Raw genomic sequence first — 20,472 nt, 5'->3', positions numbered from 1 at the left:
GATATAATATAGATGAAATAAGGTATTTCAGAAAACAGTTTGTTGATTACCTGAAAAAACTTTCAGCCTGCTTGAATGGAGGATACATGAAACTATCTAATTGGAGTCTTTAAATGACCATTTAATTTATTTCTTCAGAGTTTGAATTGTTAACATTCTGCTTTATAGCACCAGCCCACTGGCCCTTGGGAACAGTCCTCAGAGCCAGCATTTATTCAGACTGCATTACCTTGTCCTCCATGTCAAGTTCCTATTCCTACGTAAGTGTTAGCATTTTAACTTAAACAACAAAATGTTTTTACATAGTCCTATTGTATCTTAAATCAACCTCTCCTTTCTTTCTTAGTTCATTTCATCATTATTTCAGGTCTAGAGTATAAATTAGTCACCATGTTCAGCTTCATTCTTTTTTAGCTATATTTGTTGTGTGACTTGGAGATCACCTGTGGATATTTACTTCTTTTTGGGTCTTTACCCCAAGCTGGAATTTAATGTCTTTATTAATATTCTAGCAATTTGTGCTTACAGTTATAAAAACACATTCAAGAGACTCATCATTTTTTAGGTTTTCTGATGACACCCATTCTAAGAGGTCAAGATGACTTCACTGGTGAATTCTGAACGTTTAAACAGTTAACACCATCTTCCTTCCCTTAAGGATGCTTCTTTCCCAGCTCACTTAATGAGGCTAGTATTTCCATGATATTAGAACTAGAGAAAGGCATCAGAGAATACTGCCAACCAGTATCCCAAATGAAGATAGATATAACCATTTTCAACAAAACTCCAATGAATGGAATCCAGCAACACGTAAAAAGGATCAAACACTATGACCAAGTGAGGTTTATTCCAGAAATACATGGTTGATGTGTTCGAATCAGTGTAGTTAGAATAAAGCACAATTGATAGATGCAGAAAAATGTGACAAGACCTGGCACACTTTCTTGATTTAAAAACACCTGAATTACAGTGAAAAAAGAACTTGCTTATCCTGATAAGGGTATTTATGAAAAGCCCACAACTAACATCATGCTTATTGGTGAAAGACTGAACTTGTCTTTCAGAGCAGAAAGATTAGATGTTTGCTTCTGCTACTTCTCTATAATATTATACTAGAGAGTCCAGCTAGAACTATTGGGCTTTGGGAAAAAAAAAAACAAGTATTTTTTTACTTGGATAAAGAAGTAAATAAATTTTGAGCCTCATACATGTTCGCGAATAAGTGTGATGGTCATGTCATAATTATGATATAGTTGAGTTTGGCAGTCTTCATATATTGTGGTTTAGGGTTACCGATGTCCCCTACTGTCTTCAAAGGTGCATTCACCTATTGTGAGTGTTTATCAAGCCTCTGTCCTCTGTCAAACGTTCTTCTAGGTAAAGGCTTCCTGTCCATGAACATTCCCATTTATTTAAATCTTTGATTGCTTTAGTTAGCAGTTTGTAGTTTTTCTTTCATAGATCTAGTATTTGTTTTGTTAGGCATATCTTTTTCATTTTCTTTTGTTGTGCTAATGTGTTATAATTTCAAATTCCAGTTGATCAATGCTAGTAGTATTGGAAAGCAGTTGGCCTTTGCATATTAGTCTTGTATCCTATAACCTTGCTATATTTAGTTGTTATTTTCATATGTATGTATTCTTTGCTTTTAATAAAGCTTTATGCATTATCATCTTTTCTTTAGATATCTTTTTTGAATAATTTATAGTGTTTTTATTTCATTTTATTTTTCTTTGTAGGGAATGCCTTGGGAAACACGAGGTGAGTTATAGGCACAGTTTTTCAGTGAGCTTAATACCTCTTCTGTACTAGAGTTGTTAGAAATAACAAAATTAAAGTGTTATTACTATTTCAGTCTTAAAAAGAGCATAATGTTTGTCTACTAGTTTTAAAAATGTACTGTGCTTTTATTTGAGAATCAGCCAGTGTGTGTCCTGTCACTATGGAAGCATCCTATTGAAATTTGCCTTTTAGGAATATTTTTTCTTGGCATATTTTAGAGACTTCTGATAGGCTACTTTGATTTTGATAAAATTTTATTATTGATGAAACATATTAGACCTTTGTGAAAGCTGTTATCAAATGATAGCAAAGTAATTTTGGGAAATGAGTCCTGAAGATTCTGTTTATGTGTATGTTGTTCTGACTTCCATTTTTTTCTGAAAAGGTGAGCCCACTACCATGTCATGCTGTAGGACCCTACTCTTGTAAGAGAGTTTGTGGCCGACTATTAGATTGTCAGAATCATACATGTATGAAGGAATGTCACAAAGTAACTGAAATTGAAGGCTGCATTGGCAAAAATAAGGTAATATACTTAGGTTGAGTGTATATATATTTGAAATATTTATTTTCTAATTATATCATAAGTACTTTTCTATTTTGTTTTAGTGTCTTTCTACTTTTTTGCCCTCATTCTTTCTTCCTTGCCTCTAAGGCAATTTTAACAGCTTGGTATATATTTCCCTATATCTTTGTGCTACCTCATAATAATGTACCTTTTAATGTGGAGCTCCTCACATGCTCTGTCTGTGTTAATACATAGGATATAGTTTCATGACAAAAAGAAATTATATCTCTTTTATTGTAGGTGGTAATATCACCTCCACCTCTCTCCATATCTCTTAGTCTAGAGCATTTGTTGTCAGCTGTTTTTCAAACCTGACATATATGATAGATGGTGTTCACAGTTTTAATAAATTCTCAAAATTTTTTGGAATGTCAGTAGCATCAGAGATGTATATTTGTATAATTTACTAAAAGAACTTTAAAAGGATGAGAAATCAAGCATTCAAAGATCTCTATAAATAGCCATTTTACAAGGAAAAACAATGTAGCTAGTAACATTTTAAATAATATTGGTTTATTTTTAAAAGGATTAATGTCTTTTCCCTAGAGTTCTATACTACAAGTGTCTTAATGAGGAATAAGCCAGAAATGTCAAACTTGGCTTTATTCTCATGTAACATTAAATTTAAAGATGTTTAAATTAATAATATGCATTGTGTTCTTGAAAATTTTACTTGTATTGTGAGTTGCTTTTTGTCTTTGATAACTGTAATGCATGACTTGATATTATTCCTTTTTTTTTTTTTTTAAGATTTATTTATTTATTTGAAAGGCAGAGTGACAGAGAGAGAGAAAGAGATTTTGTATCCACCGATTCACTCCCCAAATATCTGCAATGGTCCAGGCTGGATCAGGATGAAGTCAGGAGCCCAAAACTTCATCCAGGTCTCCCACATGGAAGGCAGGGGCACAAGTGCTTAGGCCACCATCCTTTGCTTTTCCTGGCATCAGTAGCAGAGCAGCCAGATTTGAACCAGTGTCGGGGTATTGACATCAAAAGTGGAGGCTTAACCTGCTGTACCACAATGCTGGCCTCCTTAGTACCATCTTTCTTCATGTGTAAACCTACAAACAAAAGTATTGCTTATAATTTCTTCCATCAATGCATGACTTGATCCTTTATTAAAATATACTTATAAAAGATAATAGAGTTATAAAACGAGCTTAACAAGTAATAATAATGATTTAAAATCATCCTTACTAGTTAGAGTACAGCTGCTCTATGGCTTTTTTCCGCTAGATTTCTAGAACATCAAGAAAAAACTCATTTTCAAAGTTGATATGATCAGTGGGGGATTATTGTGGATTATTCTAATATTGCTCAGTGGGTTAAAACTTCTGTTTCTTTTTAAAAATATTTATTTATTTATTTATTTGAGAAGCAGAGTTATAGACCGAGAGAGGGAGAGACAGAGAAAGAGGTCTTCCATCCGCTAGTTTACTCTCCAGATGTGCATGATGGCTGGAGCTGGGCTGATCCAAAGCCAGAAGCCAGAACTTCCTCCAGATGTCCCTCATGGGTCAGGGGCCCAAGCACTTGGGCCATCTTCCACTGCTTTCCCAGGCCACTAAAAGGGAGCTGGATTGGAAATGGAGCAACTCATACATGAACTGGCACCCATATGGGATGCTGGCACTACAGGCAGAGGCTTAACTTACTATGCCACAGCACCAACCTTCCTGGTTTTTAAAATTAGAACTGCATATGATACTTGACAGCCAGACTTACTGCATTTCTGTATTAAGACAGTCTTTCCTAGAAGATGGAACTTGAGGGGCCAGCGTTGTTTGATAATGATTATACTTACTGGGTAGAAGTGAATGGATAAGATTTTACTTTATTTTTTTTTCTGCCATTGATTGTTTTTTAGGAAATGCTTTACAGTTGTAATGGGGATATTTTATATAGTCAAGTTCTTAATGGTGAGATAGTTTGATCAATTTTATTTAGTTTGTAGGTTTGTAAGCATAAACGTCTATATGAATAAAGTCATATTTATTTTCTTACTATTCATTTTGTGCATTTTTAAGATGATTGAGACCATATACCATTTTACTAACTTTATTTCTAAGGACTACAGAAAGTACTTCTTTTAATGGGATAAGTGAGTTTTATGTTTAATTTGTAAAAATATTTGACTTCTGTGTGTAGATGATTTATTTCCTTGCTGTTTTTTCAGGCTGGCCCTGAATGCCTTCATTGTGAAGAAGGGTGCTCTAAATCACGGCCGCTGGGTTGTCCTCATCCATGTGTGTTGCCATGTCATCCTGGAGAATGTCCTCCCTGTGTCCAGATGCTTAGGATAAAATGTCACTGCAAGATTACAAGCTTATATGTGGAATGTAGGTAAGTGGACTGAAGAAAAGTAGGTGTAGTACTAAAATTATTTGAATGATATTTTTGTGTAATTCTGAATCCTTTATAGTATTCTTTCAGGAGTGTTTTTCATGTTTTTCACTTGTGTTCCTTAAAATCTGCAGGCCTAGAGTTTTCTGTAGAGATCTGAAAGGAAGAAATGTAGATTCCTTCACCTTCTACATCCTTCACTCTGATTTCAACCAGAGAAATTCTTCTTTTTTCTATTTGAGGGTTCTGTATAAAATGTTTTTGGAGAAAAGCTACATCACTGCTTCTTAACATTAGAGGAAACACTGCTATAACAGATTTTTCAAATAACTGTGTCAAACTAGAATTTTGTTTGATCAAAATTTGACTCATGGGGCAGGTGCTGTGGTGTGGTGGGTAAAGCTACCACCTGTGGTGCTAGTATTCCATATGGGCATTGGTTTGAATCCCAGTTGCCCCACTTCTGATCCAGCTCCATGCTAATGCGCCTGGGAAAGCAGCAGAGGATGGCCCAAGTGCTTGGGTCCCTGCACCCATGTGGATTCTGAATGAGCTCTGGGCTCCTGGATTTGGATTGACCTAGCTCCAGCTGTTGCAGCCATTTGGGGAGTGACCCAGTGGATGGAAGATATTTCTCTCCCTCTCTCTGTGTGTGTCTCTCTTTTGCTCTCTAACTCTGCTTTTCTAATAAATAAATACATCTTTAAAAAATTTTATTAACTTGTACATTGTTACTTAGACATAATTTTTGAATTATGTATTTAAAAGATAGGCTTTGCTTATTTTTTTTTTTTTTTTTTTTTTTTTTTTTTATCTTTTATTTAATGAATATAAATTTCCAAAGTACGACTCATGGGTTACAATGGCTTCCCCCCCCCATACCGTCCCTCCCACCAACAACCCTCCCCTTTCCCACTCCCTCTCCCCTTCCATTCACATCAAGATTCATTTTCGATTATCTTAATATACAGAAGATCAGCTTAGTATACCTTAAGTAAGTATTTCAACAGTTTGCTCCCACACAGAAACATAAAGTGAAAAATAATAGATGATTTTTTTAAAATGATGATGAAATGAAATCAGATCAGACCTATTGTCATGTTTAATCCCAGTGAGAGTCAAGTTGGGAATTGAAAATTTCTTTCTTTTTTTTTTTTTTTTTTTTTTTTTTTTTTTTTTTTTTACAGAAGATCAGTTTAGTGTACATTAAGTAAAGATTTCAGTCGTTTGCACCCCCATAGAAACACAAAGTGAAATATACTGTTTCAGTACTCGTTATAGCATTAAGCCTCAGTGTACAGCACGTTAAGGACCGAGATCCTACATGAGGAGTAAGTGCACAGTGACTCCTGTTGTTGACTTTACCAATTGACACTCCTGTTTATGGCATCAGTAATCTCCCTATGCACCAGTTATGAGTTTCCAAGGCTATGGAAGCCCCTTGAGTTCTCCGACTCTTATCTTGTTTAGACACGGTCATAGTCAAAGTGGAGGTTCTCTCCTCCCTTCAGAGAAAGGCACCTCCCTCTTTGAAGACCTGTTCTTTCCACTGGGATCTCACTCACAGAGATCTTTTTAGGCTTTGCTTATTACAAGTGTTAGTCTTAGAGCTTTTATTTTACCAGGATATGACCTATATATTTCGATTATTTCAAAAATGAAAACTTTTACGTCGTGGATTATGTAGAGGGCAAATAATTCCAGTTGTTTCCTACTTAATAATTATTTAACATAATTTACCATTTAACTCTCAGCTTTATAACTTGCAGATCTGTCAAGTGCACTTTTTATAAATAAATGAATATAACTTATTCTTCATCAAAGTTTCACCCACCAGTTTTAGCATCGATTTACTACTATTCTGGTATAAGTTATCAGGTGTTAACATGGTAATTTCCAACTGGTAATTGGTAATTTTCTACGTTTATTAACTGGCATTTTTTCTATAAGAAATATCCTTCCCTTCTGTTATTCATCAATGGTAGCATAGCCCAATTCTTATTTTATTCGTATCTGTTACTGTCATTTTGATGTTTAAATTATTGGATATCAAAGACCCATGGGAACATAATTTGAAATATTCACATGTCCTTTTGACATGTTTCCATCATTTTTTGAGTATTTCTTGCTTTCTGGGGTAATAAAAATGTCTGAGGCTCATCTTGTACTTGACCTCTTGTAGCCCAGGGATGAGCCATTTGTCTCAGGAAGCCTTTTATTGGACAGTGAAAGCTGCTCGGTGTTATTGTTCTTCATGTGTTGTTACCTCTAGGCTCTCTATTTTGATGAGTTGAGAATCATTTTTGAATTTCTTTTGTGAATTGACTGTTCATATCCTTTGTGCATTTTTTTTCTTGGAGTTTTGATATTTTTTTTCCCTTAGCTGACTTCCTGGATTTCTAAATAATTCTCTATGTATTAGGGATATTAACCTGTTACATATGATATATTCTGCAATTATTTTCTCCCTGTTTGTTATCTTTTCTTTTGACTTAGTTAAGGGATTTTGTTTCATTTGCCTTGTAATCACTTTTTAATGTAATTATTTGTTGCCAGTATTTATGCCTGATAACTGGTTTCTCTTTTTTCTGATATTGGTTAATACCTCCAATTTACTGTTAAATAGTATTGGAGATAGTGAATGTCCCTGCCTTGCTCTTATCTTCACAGACTACCTCTTGTATTTCTATATTATGTAAAATAATTGGCTTTATGGCAATGTTATTCAGCAGTTCTTGTTCTTTTGAGTATGTCTTTAAGGAAGAGGTAATTTATCAAATGCTTTTTTTTTGACATCTATGAAGATAGTCAAAAGATTATTGTTCTTGGACCTATTAATATAGTATATCCTGTTACTGAGCCCACTTTGCATTCATGGAAAATTTTCTCACTCCATTATGGTGTATTATTTTCATAATGTAGTTTTGTATTTAGTTTGCTAATCATTTAGAGCTTTAAAATACTCATAAATGATATTAGTGTATAAATTTTATTTTGTGTTCATCAGATTTGGATATCAATATTATATTTGGTTTATAAAATAAACTTGGTTATTTTCTTGATTTTCTGTACTTTATTTCCTTGGTTTTCTATTTTTATTTAGTAGCATCAGAATTAACTGATCATTGAGAGTTGGTATAATTCCCCTTTGGGTTTTGCCTGTGTATTTGGTGTTCTTGGTAACTTTCTTTATTTTTCTCTAATGAAAGTTTTATGTGTTTTCCTCTCTAATGGGGTCAGTTTTGGAAAACTGTATTTTTCTTGAAAATTAATCTGCTTCATTTAGGATTTTCAAGTTTATTTGTATAGAGGCTTTATAGTCATGATTTTTAAAATTTTTTTCTGTCTTATGACTTTTCTGTCATTCTTAATTTGAATATTATTTACTTTTGCCCTCTCCAGTATTACCTAATAATTTTGTTTTCATTATTTAAAAGAAACCTAGGATTTCAATTAATTCATGGGATTGGCTTTTTTATTTTTTACCACATTGATTTTCACTTTTATCTTATCATTATTTTATTTCTTTTTTAAAGAACTTTTAGTTCAGAAGTTAATTAAAATTTTTTTAAAGATTCATTTGTTTATTTGAAAGTCAGAGTTACACAGAGAGAGAGAGAGAGAGAGAGAGAGAGAGAGAGGTCCTCCATCCGATGATTCACTGCCCAACTGGCCACAACGGTTGGAGCTGCGCCGATCTGAAGCCAGGAGCCAGGAGCTTCTTCTGGGACTCTCACATGGGTGCAGGGGCCCAAGGACTTGGGCCATCCTCTATTGCTTTCCCAGGCCATAGCAGAGAGCTGGATAGGAAGTGGAGCAGCCGGGTCTTGAACCGGTGCCCTTATGGGATGCCAGCGGTTCAGGCCAGGGCATCAATTCGCTGTGCCACAGCACTGGCCCCATAATTAATTTTTGTGCTTTTAGCTGTGTTGTAAACATGTTTAAAGGTTATAAAATTTTCTCCAATCATTGCTTTATACCTATTCCGAATATTTTTTTGTATATGTTACTTTCTTTGTATTTGAGAGTCCTTGTGTCTGGACTCTTTTTTTTAAATCCAGTAAATTTGTTTTGTTCTGGGGGGATAACATTCATATTTCCTGTTTTTAGTGTGTTTCCATCTCCTCAGCTATGGCCTATAAGAATGAAAAAAATGTAACAGCTTTTAATAGAGCCAGTATACAATTTATTGGTGTTATTAAGTGAAGCTTTACCATGAAAACTGAAGTGTTGTCTTAGAGATTATAGCTAACTTAATGTGAATATTTAAGGTAACACTTTTAATCACCAGTAGACTAAACTTACAGTGATTTTGTCTGTGTTATCTCATGAATGGAAATAGGGAAAATAAAGGAAAGGAGGAAGAAAGGTGAAGGGGAAGAGAACAGTGAAGCATGTGATACAGGGAGCTTTAGATTGGCACTGGCTGTTAACTGGATGGTGGTGTATTACGCTTCTGCTCACTTGGCTATTATAGTAGTTTTACTCCTTGATTTTTGTGACTTTTCTGAATTACTCTCTGAGTCGGATATAAAAGCACAGACTGATCTAAAATTTATTAGTTTCTAACATTAATTTCTAATTTTAAAAACAACCAGAAAAACTTCTAATACGCTAAATGCATTTCTTTCTTAATAGCCTAAAATTTTCCATTTGAAGTAACATTAAAAACTAGTTTGTGATTTTTATGTAGATTGTTTAATGTATTCTAATTGTGAATTAAATGATTGATCTATGACAAAAGATGAACTAGAAAGAAATGTTAAAGAGAAGCCAGACATAAATGTATTCTGTGTGTGTTTTGTATTTCCTTCTTGCAGTTATTGCCCTTTTGACATTTGATTTGTTGGTAGTAGATGGAGAGCAGGGTAGTTTGAATTATCATAACAAGTAAGTAATTGGAAGGAAATTGTTACACATAGAGGCATAATTGAAATGTATGTTGAGAAAAATGAAATAAGATAATTTTCAGGATGTATTTGAAGTTGTGAATTATTTTTAGTAAAATTATGCTGTGAAATCGACTTTGGTTTGAGTGTCATCAAAACTTTCTTGTTTTTAGAAAAATAACCACAGCTGATGAAAATGAAAAGAATCTCCTCAGTTGTTGCAAAAATCAGTGCCCCAAAGAGGTAAGCTTGCAGAATCTTTAAAGTTGTGTTCCCTAGACATTGTTTCTCTGGCTTTTTATTCTGTCTTGTCTTCCTTGGCCATCTTATTCAGGTCTTTAGTGGACCCAGTAAAATGTGGGTCCAGAAAGGAAAGGTAATTAATTGATGTCTGTAAGAATATAATCTGTCCTAACTGAATGTTGTTTCTTTATGAAATTTCTTTATGAAACTTGAGGATATTATAAGTAGGAATTACCCATTAATAGTTCTTTTTACAGATTGATTTATTTGAAAGTCAGAGTTACACAGAAAGAGAAGAGGCAGAGAGAGAGAGGTCTTCCATCCACTGGTTCACTCCCCAGCTGGCCGTAACAGCTGGAGCTGTGCTGATCCAAAGCCAGGAGCCAGGATCTTCTTCTGGGTCTCCCATGTGGGTGCAAGGGCCCAAGGACTTGGGTCATCCTCCACTGCCCTCCTGGGCCATAGCAGGGAGCTGGATCGGAAGTGGAGCAGGTGGTCCTCCATCGCCCATGTGGGATGCCGGCACTGTGGGTGGCAGCTTTACGCACTATGTCACAGCGCCAGCCCCACTGCATGTAGTTTTTTGTTGTTGTTTTTTTAAGATTTATTTTATTTATTTGAAAGACAGAGTTACAGAGAGAGGTAGAGACAGAGAGGTCTTCCATGTGCTGGTTCACTCCCCAGATGGCTGCAACAGCCGGAGCTGAGCTGATCTGAAACCAGGAGCCAGGAGCTTCTTCTGGGACTCTCACATGGGTGCAGGGGCCCAAGGACTTGGGCCATCTTCCACTGCTTTCCCAGGCCATAGCAGAGAGCTGGATGGGAAGAGGAGCAGCTGGGACTCAAACTGGCGCCTATATGGAATGCCGGCATTTCAGGCCAGGGCTTTAACCCACTTTAACACCACAGCACCAACCCCTGCATGTAGTTTTGAAATATTTATACATCATGGGATGGCTCAATCAAACCAGTTTTCATATGTATTGTCATATATACTCATTTTTTGTGGCCAAAATACTTAAAAATATAATTCTCAGCAATTTTTAAAAAGATTTATTTATTTTAGAGATAGAGTTACAGGCAGAAAGAGAGGTCTTCCATCTGCTGGTTCATTCCCCAAATGGCCACATGGCTGGAGCTGGGCCTGTCTGAATCCAGGAACCTGGAGCTTCTTCCGGGTTTCCCAATAATGCCCATTTTGGAGTGTGCCATCTTGAGTAAAATGAGACAATAACAGGTAAATATCCTGGAATATGGTAAACACTGAATATGTGCCATTATGGTGATGATGGTATGGGCATTCATGTACAAAGAATATTGTTTTAAAAGCTTTTATTATGGCCGGCGCCGTGGCTCAAAAGGCTAATCCTCTGCCTTGCGGCACCGGCACACCGGGTTCTAGTACCGGTTGGGGCGCCGGATTCTGTCCCGGTTGCCCCTCTTCCAGGCCAGCTCTCTGCTGTGGCCAGGGAGTGTGCAGTGGAGGATGGCCCAAGTCCTTGGGCCCTGCACTTCATAGGAGACCAGGATAAGCACCTGGCTCCTGCCATGGGATCAGTGCATTGCGCTGGCCGCGGCGGCCATTGGAGGGTGAACCAACGGCAAAGGAAGACCTTTCTCTCTGTCTCTCTCTCTCACTGTCGACTCTGCCTGTAAAAAAAAAAAAAAAAAAAAAAAAAAAAAAGCTTTTATTATTATGAAAGAGAACTTTTCTTATTAGTAGTATTAAAATTGAACATGATGAAACATGATGAATTAGACAGTACTTAATGTTGACAAGCCATTTGATCTGACTTATTAAAGTGCCAACAGAATGATGTTGAGAGCTGAGCAGAGTAGGAAAAACCCATCCTACTTTGAATGGAAAGGGTAAAGCATCACATCTTTAAGTGAATACTTGGGTCATTTCTAGTTCGGGTTGTTATCAAAAATGCCGCTGTGAACATTTTTGCTTGTGCACCCCATGGGAGACCAGGATAAGCACCTGGCTCCTGCCATCGGATCAGCGCGGCAGCTGTTGCTCTGACTCCCAGAGAAATTGTGGTGAACCAAGCAGTCATCACAGTTTGTGTCTTATGCAACTCCTACCAGCACTTGATGTGGACAGGTGAAGGGATTCAGAGTAGCTATTAGATGAGGTGGCAGAGCACAGTGAGAGATTTAGAGAAAAGAGAAGGCAGAAGACCCAGACATAGGAAAAGAGAGATTTGGAAGATGTCAGTGAAGTTGTGAAGATTGAGTCTGAGGTTGTTCAGGAGGCAGAGAGATTCAACATAAAAAGCAATGTGTATGTGTGTGTGTGTTTGTGTGTGTGTGTGTGTTTTAATCTCTGATAGGCTACAGGGGTAGAGCACTAATCAGTGAAAGACCACACTTTATAGCCATGATTTTATGTAGTTTTAAAAAGATTTTCCTTTACTGATTTTTAAATGCTTCTCTGTTATTTTCGCTTTGAGAATTATTGATTTAAAGTTGATGTAGAGTGGTTAGTTCCTTTTAGAGGTAATGCCTGGTATAATTACTTTAGAAGTTTAGGAAAGAATATGTGGAGATGGGGAAGAGAGGATAAGGGTGAGCTAATGGCAAATGTTTGCTTGCTTTAACAAGTCAGACTGAAAGCACTGGCAGGAACGAAGGTGAGAGTGAAGTTAAGGAATACAAAGGTTTGAAACAACCACTATGAGGGACATTTTTGATAATGAGTAAATACTGAGCATGTTCAACAGTGTAGGGCCTTGTATTACTTGTAGGGAGAAACAGAACTGAAGTGGTCCTGGAATGCATGGACTCTTTCTTCAGATACTGGGGAAAGTGGAAAATGGCCAAAATGTAAATATATAATTGCCTTGTTTGGTTTTATTTTAGCTTCCTTGCGGTCATAGATGTAAAGAGATGTGTCATCCTGGTGAATGTCCCTTTAATTGCAATCAGAAGGTAAAACTTAGATGTCCTTGTAAAAGAATAAAAAAGGTAAATATTTTAAGTTATTGAAAATATTTTTCTATGTAGGTTTTGTTTTTATATGGTTTTGTTTTTTGGGTCTATAGTTTTTTGGCTTTTTTTGCCTTCTATTTTAAACTTTGAATCTTTTTATTATTAAAATGAGTTCACCTATTTCTGCAAATGGTTATTTAAAAATTAGCCTTGGCAATTTAGTTGTCTGCAGTTTAATAGTAGAAGAAATATTGTTTTATGTTGGAACCAAGCTTCATGTTCCTTTTTTTGGTAGAAGCAGTGTGTTCTGGATCTGTGGTTTTAGAAACAATGCGAGTGACAAAGTGAGTTTCATGGCTTAAGAAACAGTCTGGAATTTGCCTTTGTTTTGCAGTGATTTGTGAAACTGGTTTTTGGTATCAGGTTTGCCATTTGAAAACCTTGCCTTAAAAAGACCTCATATGGACAGCCTGATAAAATAGCATTCAGACTTGAAAATAATTCATTTTAGTGTAAAATACTGGTAAAGAAGGAGTTGATGGACAAAAATCGGTGACTGAGAGGCCCAAGGGAAGCAATGTACTCTTTCCTGAAGCCTATGAGAGAAAAGATGATGGCCCCAATAGCCTTTAATTCTCATTTTCCCTTGAGTTCCTTGCAATGTAGACTCCTTTAAATTTTTATTCTTTCTTGACCTCTCAGTGATAGTTGGACCTCTTTTTTTTTTTTCACATTCCTATAGTCATACCTAAAGTTAATGTCCTTCTTCTTCTCTTTAAAATCACTCCTTTATTTATCCATACAACATATATATGTAGAGGATCTTTTATAGGTCCTTTGTTTTTTCATTTATTTCCATCATTCCAATATATTTTCCTGTGGCAGGAAAATGTGTACCTCATCAAGCCACTTCTGTTTGAGATACCTTTTCAGTTTTCTCTGAAATCTCATGTCTTTTCCAAATACAGTGTGCCACTTGTTAATACTTTGGAATAACTCTTTACTAGGCTTTGGCAACAACCTCATAGTTGATTTCCCTGCTTATCACGTAAGTGATAAGTTTTTCATCACTTAAAGATGCATTTTCCAAGAACGTATTATGTGTATGTATGAAGAGACTTGGAGTACAGGGGAATCTGATACAACCTCTGCCTGCTCGTCCAGTCTCACTGCCTTGCTTTCCTCTCTGTGAATTTGTTACTTAAGAGCTCTCACATATTTGCTGTGCTCCCCTTTAGTCTTGGCCATATATGTATTCCTCCTTGTATGTAAACAGTGTTTTCTTCCTGCCTAGTCCTCAGTGTGAGCCTTGCCTCGTTTCTGAAAGTCATCCTCCCCTTGACTCCTTTCCTCTTGGCTTTCTTTGTAGTTATTTCACAATTTAGAGCTTTGAGATTTTAGGGAGGTCTCAAACCTTGTTTCCTCATCTGCAAGTGGCATTTATGCAGATTCATTGTAAAGAATATAAGTGGAAATGTATATATAGCTTTTAGCACAATGACCACTATCCTTAACTAGTAGCTATTATTACTGATTTAACACTTAAAACTTATTGTATTATTTTCCTTATTGTGTTCCTGTCACAGCATGTGGCATGTGATAGACATGCTGAAAGTACTTTTGAAAGAGGAAGAATAAAATCCTCCTTCCAGGCTTTTTATAATGTCTGTAAACTCAATAGTACTTAATTTGTCTCCAGTGATTGTTCATGTAATGTTTTCATCTGTCTGAACTATCCTTGGAGGATGCCAAGTTCAGCTAAAAATGAAGCATTAAGGGGGAAAATCCCCTCCAAGTGGTTGAATTTCATTAGTGTTCTCACTAATGTATATTCACTTTACTCATAGGATTTGGTGATCTCATTTATAAGCTGTAGTTAATTTGAGCCAAAAAACCTTGAGTTTGAGTGTGTGGTAGGATAGGAGAAACTGGTACAAAGACGTACACTTAGAGCAAAAGTGATATTGGCAACAAGAAACAGGGAATAGGGGCCGGCATTGTGGCATAGTAGGTTAGGCCTCTACCTGCAATGCTAGCAACCTTGTATGGGTGTAGTTCCTGTCTCAGCTGCTCCACTTCCAATCCAGTTCCCTCCTAATGGCCTGGGAAAGCAGCAGAAGATGGCTCAAGTGATTGGGCCCCTGCACCCACGTGGGAGACTCAGAAGTTCCTTCCTCCTAGCTATTTGTGGCCATTTGGGGAACGAACCAGTGGATGACAGATCTGTCTCTCCCTCTGTAATTCTGCCTTTCAAGTAAATAAATAAACATTTTTTAAAAAAGGAATGAATAAAAGGTAGATAAAAGCACTACTAAAACAAATTCTAGGACTGTTGAATATTAGAACCATTATTTTGGGCAACTCAGTAGTCATTTTATAATAGCATAGTGCAGAAATTGATCATAGTATTAATGTAATCAAGAATAGAGTAGATTAGTGTTATTTTGTTAAAGAGGCAGGGAAGGGCAAACATAGCTTCATTTTTACCTAAACTTAGAAAAAAAACAACAGCACAGTTTTAGTAATTTAGAGAGAAAACATGTAGCTCTCCAGAAAACTCTGGAGCTACACTATCTGAGATTGTAGCCATTAGCCACATGGGGCTTTGTAAATACGTATTTTAATGCATTAACATGAAATACAAAGTTGGATTCCTCAGGTTCATAAGCCACATTTCAAGTGTCCATTAGCCATATGTTAGTGCGGTATTAGTATTATAGTGCAGATTTATAACATTTCCACATGCCAAAATGCTCTGTGCAGACAACACAGCTCTAGAACTTTTTAGTCTCTGGAAACCTTAGAGGGATAACAAGAAACAATAAGGAAAAGTAAAGAAGAAAAACAAGAAGAAATAATAAGTCAATAGTGGCATTCAATAAATATTTATTTTACAGATTATTTTAATTTTATGATAGTTAATTTTTCAATTAAGAGAAACTAAAGGAGTAATTACTATTTGAACCAAGATGGTTAATGCTTATAACTTGATATCATTAAATGTTAGTGAGTGTGACTGCGAAACAGTGTTTGTAATGTTAAGCTGCTACATAAACTCTTTGTGAAATTTAGTTAGGACATTGACAGAAAGATCATTTGGAATTTGGATTATTTGTAGGAACTTCAGTGCAACAAAGTACGTGAAAATCAAATTTCAGTAGAATGTGACACAACATGCAAGGAAATGAAGAGAAAAGCATCTGAGGTAATGTCTCACTAAATATCATTTTAAATGTGCTAATGCCCTTCCATACTTTTTTGTATATTTATGTGCTCATCAAAAATAGCTTTGAAAGCTCATCTTTTATAATAAAAACCTACTATATTATAGGCCTATTTTGAATCCAAGCTGTGTTTTTGTGTATTATAGATTCCTAATATGCTAACTCAAGAGGAATATTAAAAATTTTTAAATATTTCAGTTTACAGTGTATTAATTTTTGAATTGTGATCTAACATCTATTATAGTAGTTAAGCTCAAATGTAAGGTATAAAACTCCACCCATTTCTTCCATCCTTTCTCCCTCTCCACCATAATCTATTAATGCCTTGGTAAAAATTCTCAGTATAACATGTACATTTCTTTAAATTATTTCCATTATAAAGCTTCCAGGAGTTGCGATGTGTTAATGGGGTCTGAGGTGGGAAGATACTAAAATTCTATATAAAATTAATGATTAAATTGTTAACTTATTTATAAATGTATATAAACAGATAAAAGAAGCAGAAGCCAAAGCTGTTCTTGAAGAGGAAAAACGAAGACAACAGGTAACTAAACAAAATATGCAGGTTTATGTGGCATTATTGTTAGTTTTTGTGTAAATACAGGGTATATTCCAAGTACGTGCTAGGAACTGTGAACTCTCTTCTGAACTGAAACTATCATAATTTTTTCAAAACAAAAATGAGTCATCTACTGACTTCACTCCAGGTATGTTAAAACTCTGAGAAGGCCTGAGACCCATACATTCCCAAATATTTTGTATATTCTCCATTTATTTCCATGTGGATTTTATCCATTCTTCAGTTGTAGTTCTTCTTGTGGTAGGGACACGGGAGAGGGGGTGTCCTCATTGTTGCATGTCACCTCCTAAGCACCATGTTTTCACTCAGCCAGAGGTATTGGAGTATCCATTTGCTGAGTTACAAATCCATCTTTAATAAATAAGTGTTGTTTACTAACTAGTATATTTGTTTTACTAAATCACTCCCTTATTTCCTCATTAGATCATTAAATACAGAGTAATTAGCTGTTTTTTTAATTATTATTTCTTTGATAACAAGTACAATCCTGATAATCCTGGTTTTCTCAGGATTTGTTTGTATCTTAAGATACAAACTTAGCAGGCAAGGTATATTATATCTACCTTTACATGAATGAGGAAACTGAAACTTGCGTGACATGTGGAAGGAGGTTAGAAATAAAGTTAGAAATAATTCATGTGCCAAATAAAGAGTGGTCAGGATTACCTCTGACACCTCATGGTTCTGTAAAGTTAATTTGCCTAATAGCTCTAAAATAAGTTATCCGAACTAATTCAGCAAAAATATAGGTTGACTGAAATCCTGGCAGATTAAAGTATTTAGAATAACTTCTTTTCTTCCCTTATCCTCTACCTTTGTATTATGGATGAAAATCTTAAATGTTTCCTATTTACTGAATATGTATTTCCTATTTACAGAAAATATAGAATATAATGTTTACTTGATCACTGTAGTCATCATTTAAGCATCACTTACTTTCCTATGTCAGTGGTGCTTAAGTTTGGCTCTTTTTATGATATTTTAACTCTTTTCTGTATATCAATAATACCACTTTGGATATTCAGACATCTGGACTCATTAAAGAATTAAGTATTTCATTAGCTCTTCAAATGTGGTTAATGGCCACAATAATGGACATGTTAACTGAAAGTTACGTTTCCTTCTCTTTCCGTCAATTTAAAGCATGAAACATTTTTCCTCTTGAATTTTTGCTTTTTTTTTTTTATTAGGTAGAGTTATGGACAGTGAGAGAGAAACAGAGAGAAAGGTCTTCCTTTTGTTGGTTCACTCCCCTAATGGCTGCCATGGCCGGTGATGCGCCGGTCCGAAGCCAGGAGCCAGGTGGTGCTTCCTCCCAGTCTCCCATGCAGTGCAGGGATCCAAGCAATTGGGCCATCCTCCACTGCCCTCCCGGGCCACAGCAGAGAGCTGGACTGGAAGAGGAGCAACCGGGACTAGTACCCGGCGCCCCAACCGGGACTAGAACCCGGGGAGCGGGCGCCGCAGGCAGAGGATTAGCCAAGTGAGCCAAGGTGCCATCCGCGGTTTTTTTTTTTGTTTTTTGTTTTTTTTTTTGACAGGCAGAGTGGACAGTGAGAGAGAGCGATAGAGAGAAAGGTCTTTGCCGTTGGTTCACCCTCCAATGGCCGCTGCAGCCGGCGCACCGCGCTGATCCGAGGCAGGAGCCAGGTGCTTCTCCTGGTCTCCCATGGGGTGCAGGGCCCAAGCACTTGGGCCATCCTCCACTGCACTCCCGGGCCACAGCAGAGAGCTGTCCTGGAAGAGGGGCAACCCCGCTGTTTGTTTTTAAGTGTATTTGATAAAGAGAAGCAACTTCTGAAACTACTTTCTCTACTTAAATTTCTTCCCTAAAAACCACTGTTTATTACTTGCATTATAAAAAAGTAGATTGTAGCTATGTTTATTTTCTCTGGGCATCACTTAGTACTTGCTATAAGCAGGTGTAGAAGTGTGACCGCAATGTGCATATTTTAAGGTACTCTGTTAATCGAACATACTAATATTGAGTGTCAAAGTCAGGCCTACAGTGTCAAGTCATCCTTTCTATTATTCCCCATTTCCCTCTCTGTTTCCCAGTTGAATGCAGCGAGTCGTGGACAGAGGATTTAAAAAAGTTAAATTAATATATTTATGATATATCATTATTACTAAGACATTTCTCAAGCTGATTTATTTTCATTGAAATGGGAAGATTCAAATCAATGTATGAATTGGATTTAATAAAATTGACTTTGTTTTGATTCAGGCTGAACTGGAGGCTTTTGAAAACAGGCTGAAGGGTCGTCGGAAGAAAAACCGGAAAAGAGATGAAGTGACAGTTGAGCTATCATCCTGGCAAAAATATAAATACTATGTCCTTCCAGTGTGTGGAATGGTGTTTGCAGTGTTTGCATGGTACATTGCCCGTGATGTGGATTAAAAAACATTTTGATCTTTTACTATACCTCAGATTGTATTTGTTAAGTTGCTAAATTTAGAATATTAGAAAACATATATTGTAGAACATGCTACTTAGTCACATTCATCTCTGTATTCTCTTCAGTTGTTTGAAGGACAGAATGTTAAGCTTTATCTTGATTAGTATACTAGAAAGACAATATAACAGTTTAAAGTAAAAGCATGACTGAAAATATTTCATAAGGTTTAGCTAAAGGAGGAGTAACATGTTTGTTGTTCATTGTGCTTTCTTGTATTAACTCAGTTATTTTATTTAATAGTTCAAGCCAACATTTTGTGTTTTTTTTTGTAAGATTCAGATGAAACTGAGCCATATACACAGTTAGGGGACTATTTCTTAAAAGTTTTGGTTACTTAGGATACTTGATCATGTAACTTTGTACTTTTTTTTTTAAAAAGTTCTCCAAAAATCTTCTAAAATTGTAACATGAAATTGTATAATTGGATTCCAGAAGTTGGTTTTTTAGTGTGGACTATTTATCAGTCATTGAAATAAATTTCAATGTAGTGTGTTTTTCAGAAAATTAGTTGTTTTCAACAAACACCAGTCTTGGTTCTTCACATGTGGCTATTTCTTGTGTAAGAAGCTTTTGATTGGAATTGGCATGTTTTGTAAAACTCGTATGTATCTTTTAAAAATAATAATAAAATTAAAACTAATATTTATGAGCAATATATGCTGAGCAAGGGCTTATAATCTTTATGTACTTTATTTTCATTTCTCTTGACCACAGTTCTAAATAGTTAGAGATAACCAGTTCTTAATGGAAAACAAACTGATGGAGAAGTATCAATGAGCCACATCTGTTTGATGTAAGGCATTGTAAGGAGTTTTCCTGTTTAATTTTTGTATGTTAATGTTTTCATTAAAAATTTTCATACCAAATTTGTAATCTAGAATATTTATTTTTAAAATATCCAAGAGGTTGTATTTTTGTTAGGCATTTATACCAGTGTATAAAACTGTAATACTTGATGTAGAACACAGTAATTGATAGGTGATAAAATATGATAGGAGTACAGTTAAATATAAAGAAGTTAAAAAAATTTTGCTCAATAATACAAAAAATTATGTTACTTTTTTTAAAGATTTTATTTATTTGAGAGGTAGAGTTACAGACAGACAGAGGGAGAGACAGAGAGGTCTTCCATCAGCTGGTTCACTCCCCAAATGGCCACAATGGCTGGAGCTGAGCCGATCTGAAGCCAGGAGCCAGAAGCTTCTTCTGGGTCTCTCATGCAGGTGCAGGGGCCCAAGCGCTTGGGTCGTCCTCTACTGCTTTCCCAGGTCATAGTAGAGAGCTGGATCGGAAGAGGAGCAGCTGAAACTAGAGCTGGCGCCCATATGGGATGCTGGTGTTGCAGGGGGAGGATTAACCTGCACCACAGTGCCAGTCATGTTACATTCTTTAATTGAATATTAGTGAGTGTGGAATTAGCAGAATTAAAGGGCACCTTTATAGGCTT

At 36.0% G+C, this 20,472-nt stretch overlaps 1 protein-coding gene across 2 annotated transcripts in view; it reads left to right on the top strand.

The window, feature by feature from the left end:
• Window positions 1–19,891, top strand: part of NFXL1 (nuclear transcription factor, X-box binding like 1) — a 55,344-nt gene extending 35,453 nt beyond the window's left edge. For both annotated transcript variants that reach the window (XR_016228878.1, XM_008248592.5), the window contains 9 exons: window positions 169–260; window positions 1,740–1,761; window positions 2,168–2,308; window positions 4,530–4,696; window positions 9,759–9,828; window positions 12,694–12,798; window positions 15,881–15,967; window positions 16,477–16,530; window positions 18,794–19,891. Coding sequence is in view for 1 of the 2 variants with exons in the window: in XM_008248592.5 (XP_008246814.1) it covers window positions 169–260; window positions 1,740–1,761; window positions 2,168–2,308; window positions 4,530–4,696; window positions 9,759–9,828; window positions 12,694–12,798; window positions 15,881–15,967; window positions 16,477–16,530; window positions 18,794–18,967 (912 nt within the window). In the remaining variant the exon portion in view is untranslated. The remainder of the gene's footprint in view (window positions 1–168; window positions 261–1,739; window positions 1,762–2,167; window positions 2,309–4,529; window positions 4,697–9,758; window positions 9,829–12,693; window positions 12,799–15,880; window positions 15,968–16,476; window positions 16,531–18,793) is intronic.
• The last annotated feature ends 581 nt before the right edge of the window (window positions 19,892–20,472 follow it).

Source organism: Oryctolagus cuniculus, chromosome 2 (genome assembly GCF_051225735.1).
Source record: "Oryctolagus cuniculus isolate XC-2025 breed Fujian yellow rabbit chromosome 2, ASM5122573v1, whole genome shotgun sequence".
Lineage (NCBI taxonomy): Eukaryota > Metazoa > Chordata > Mammalia > Lagomorpha > Leporidae > Oryctolagus > Oryctolagus cuniculus.
Note: the sequence above shows the minus strand (reverse complement) of the source record. Positions and strands in the feature narration are given on the sequence as shown.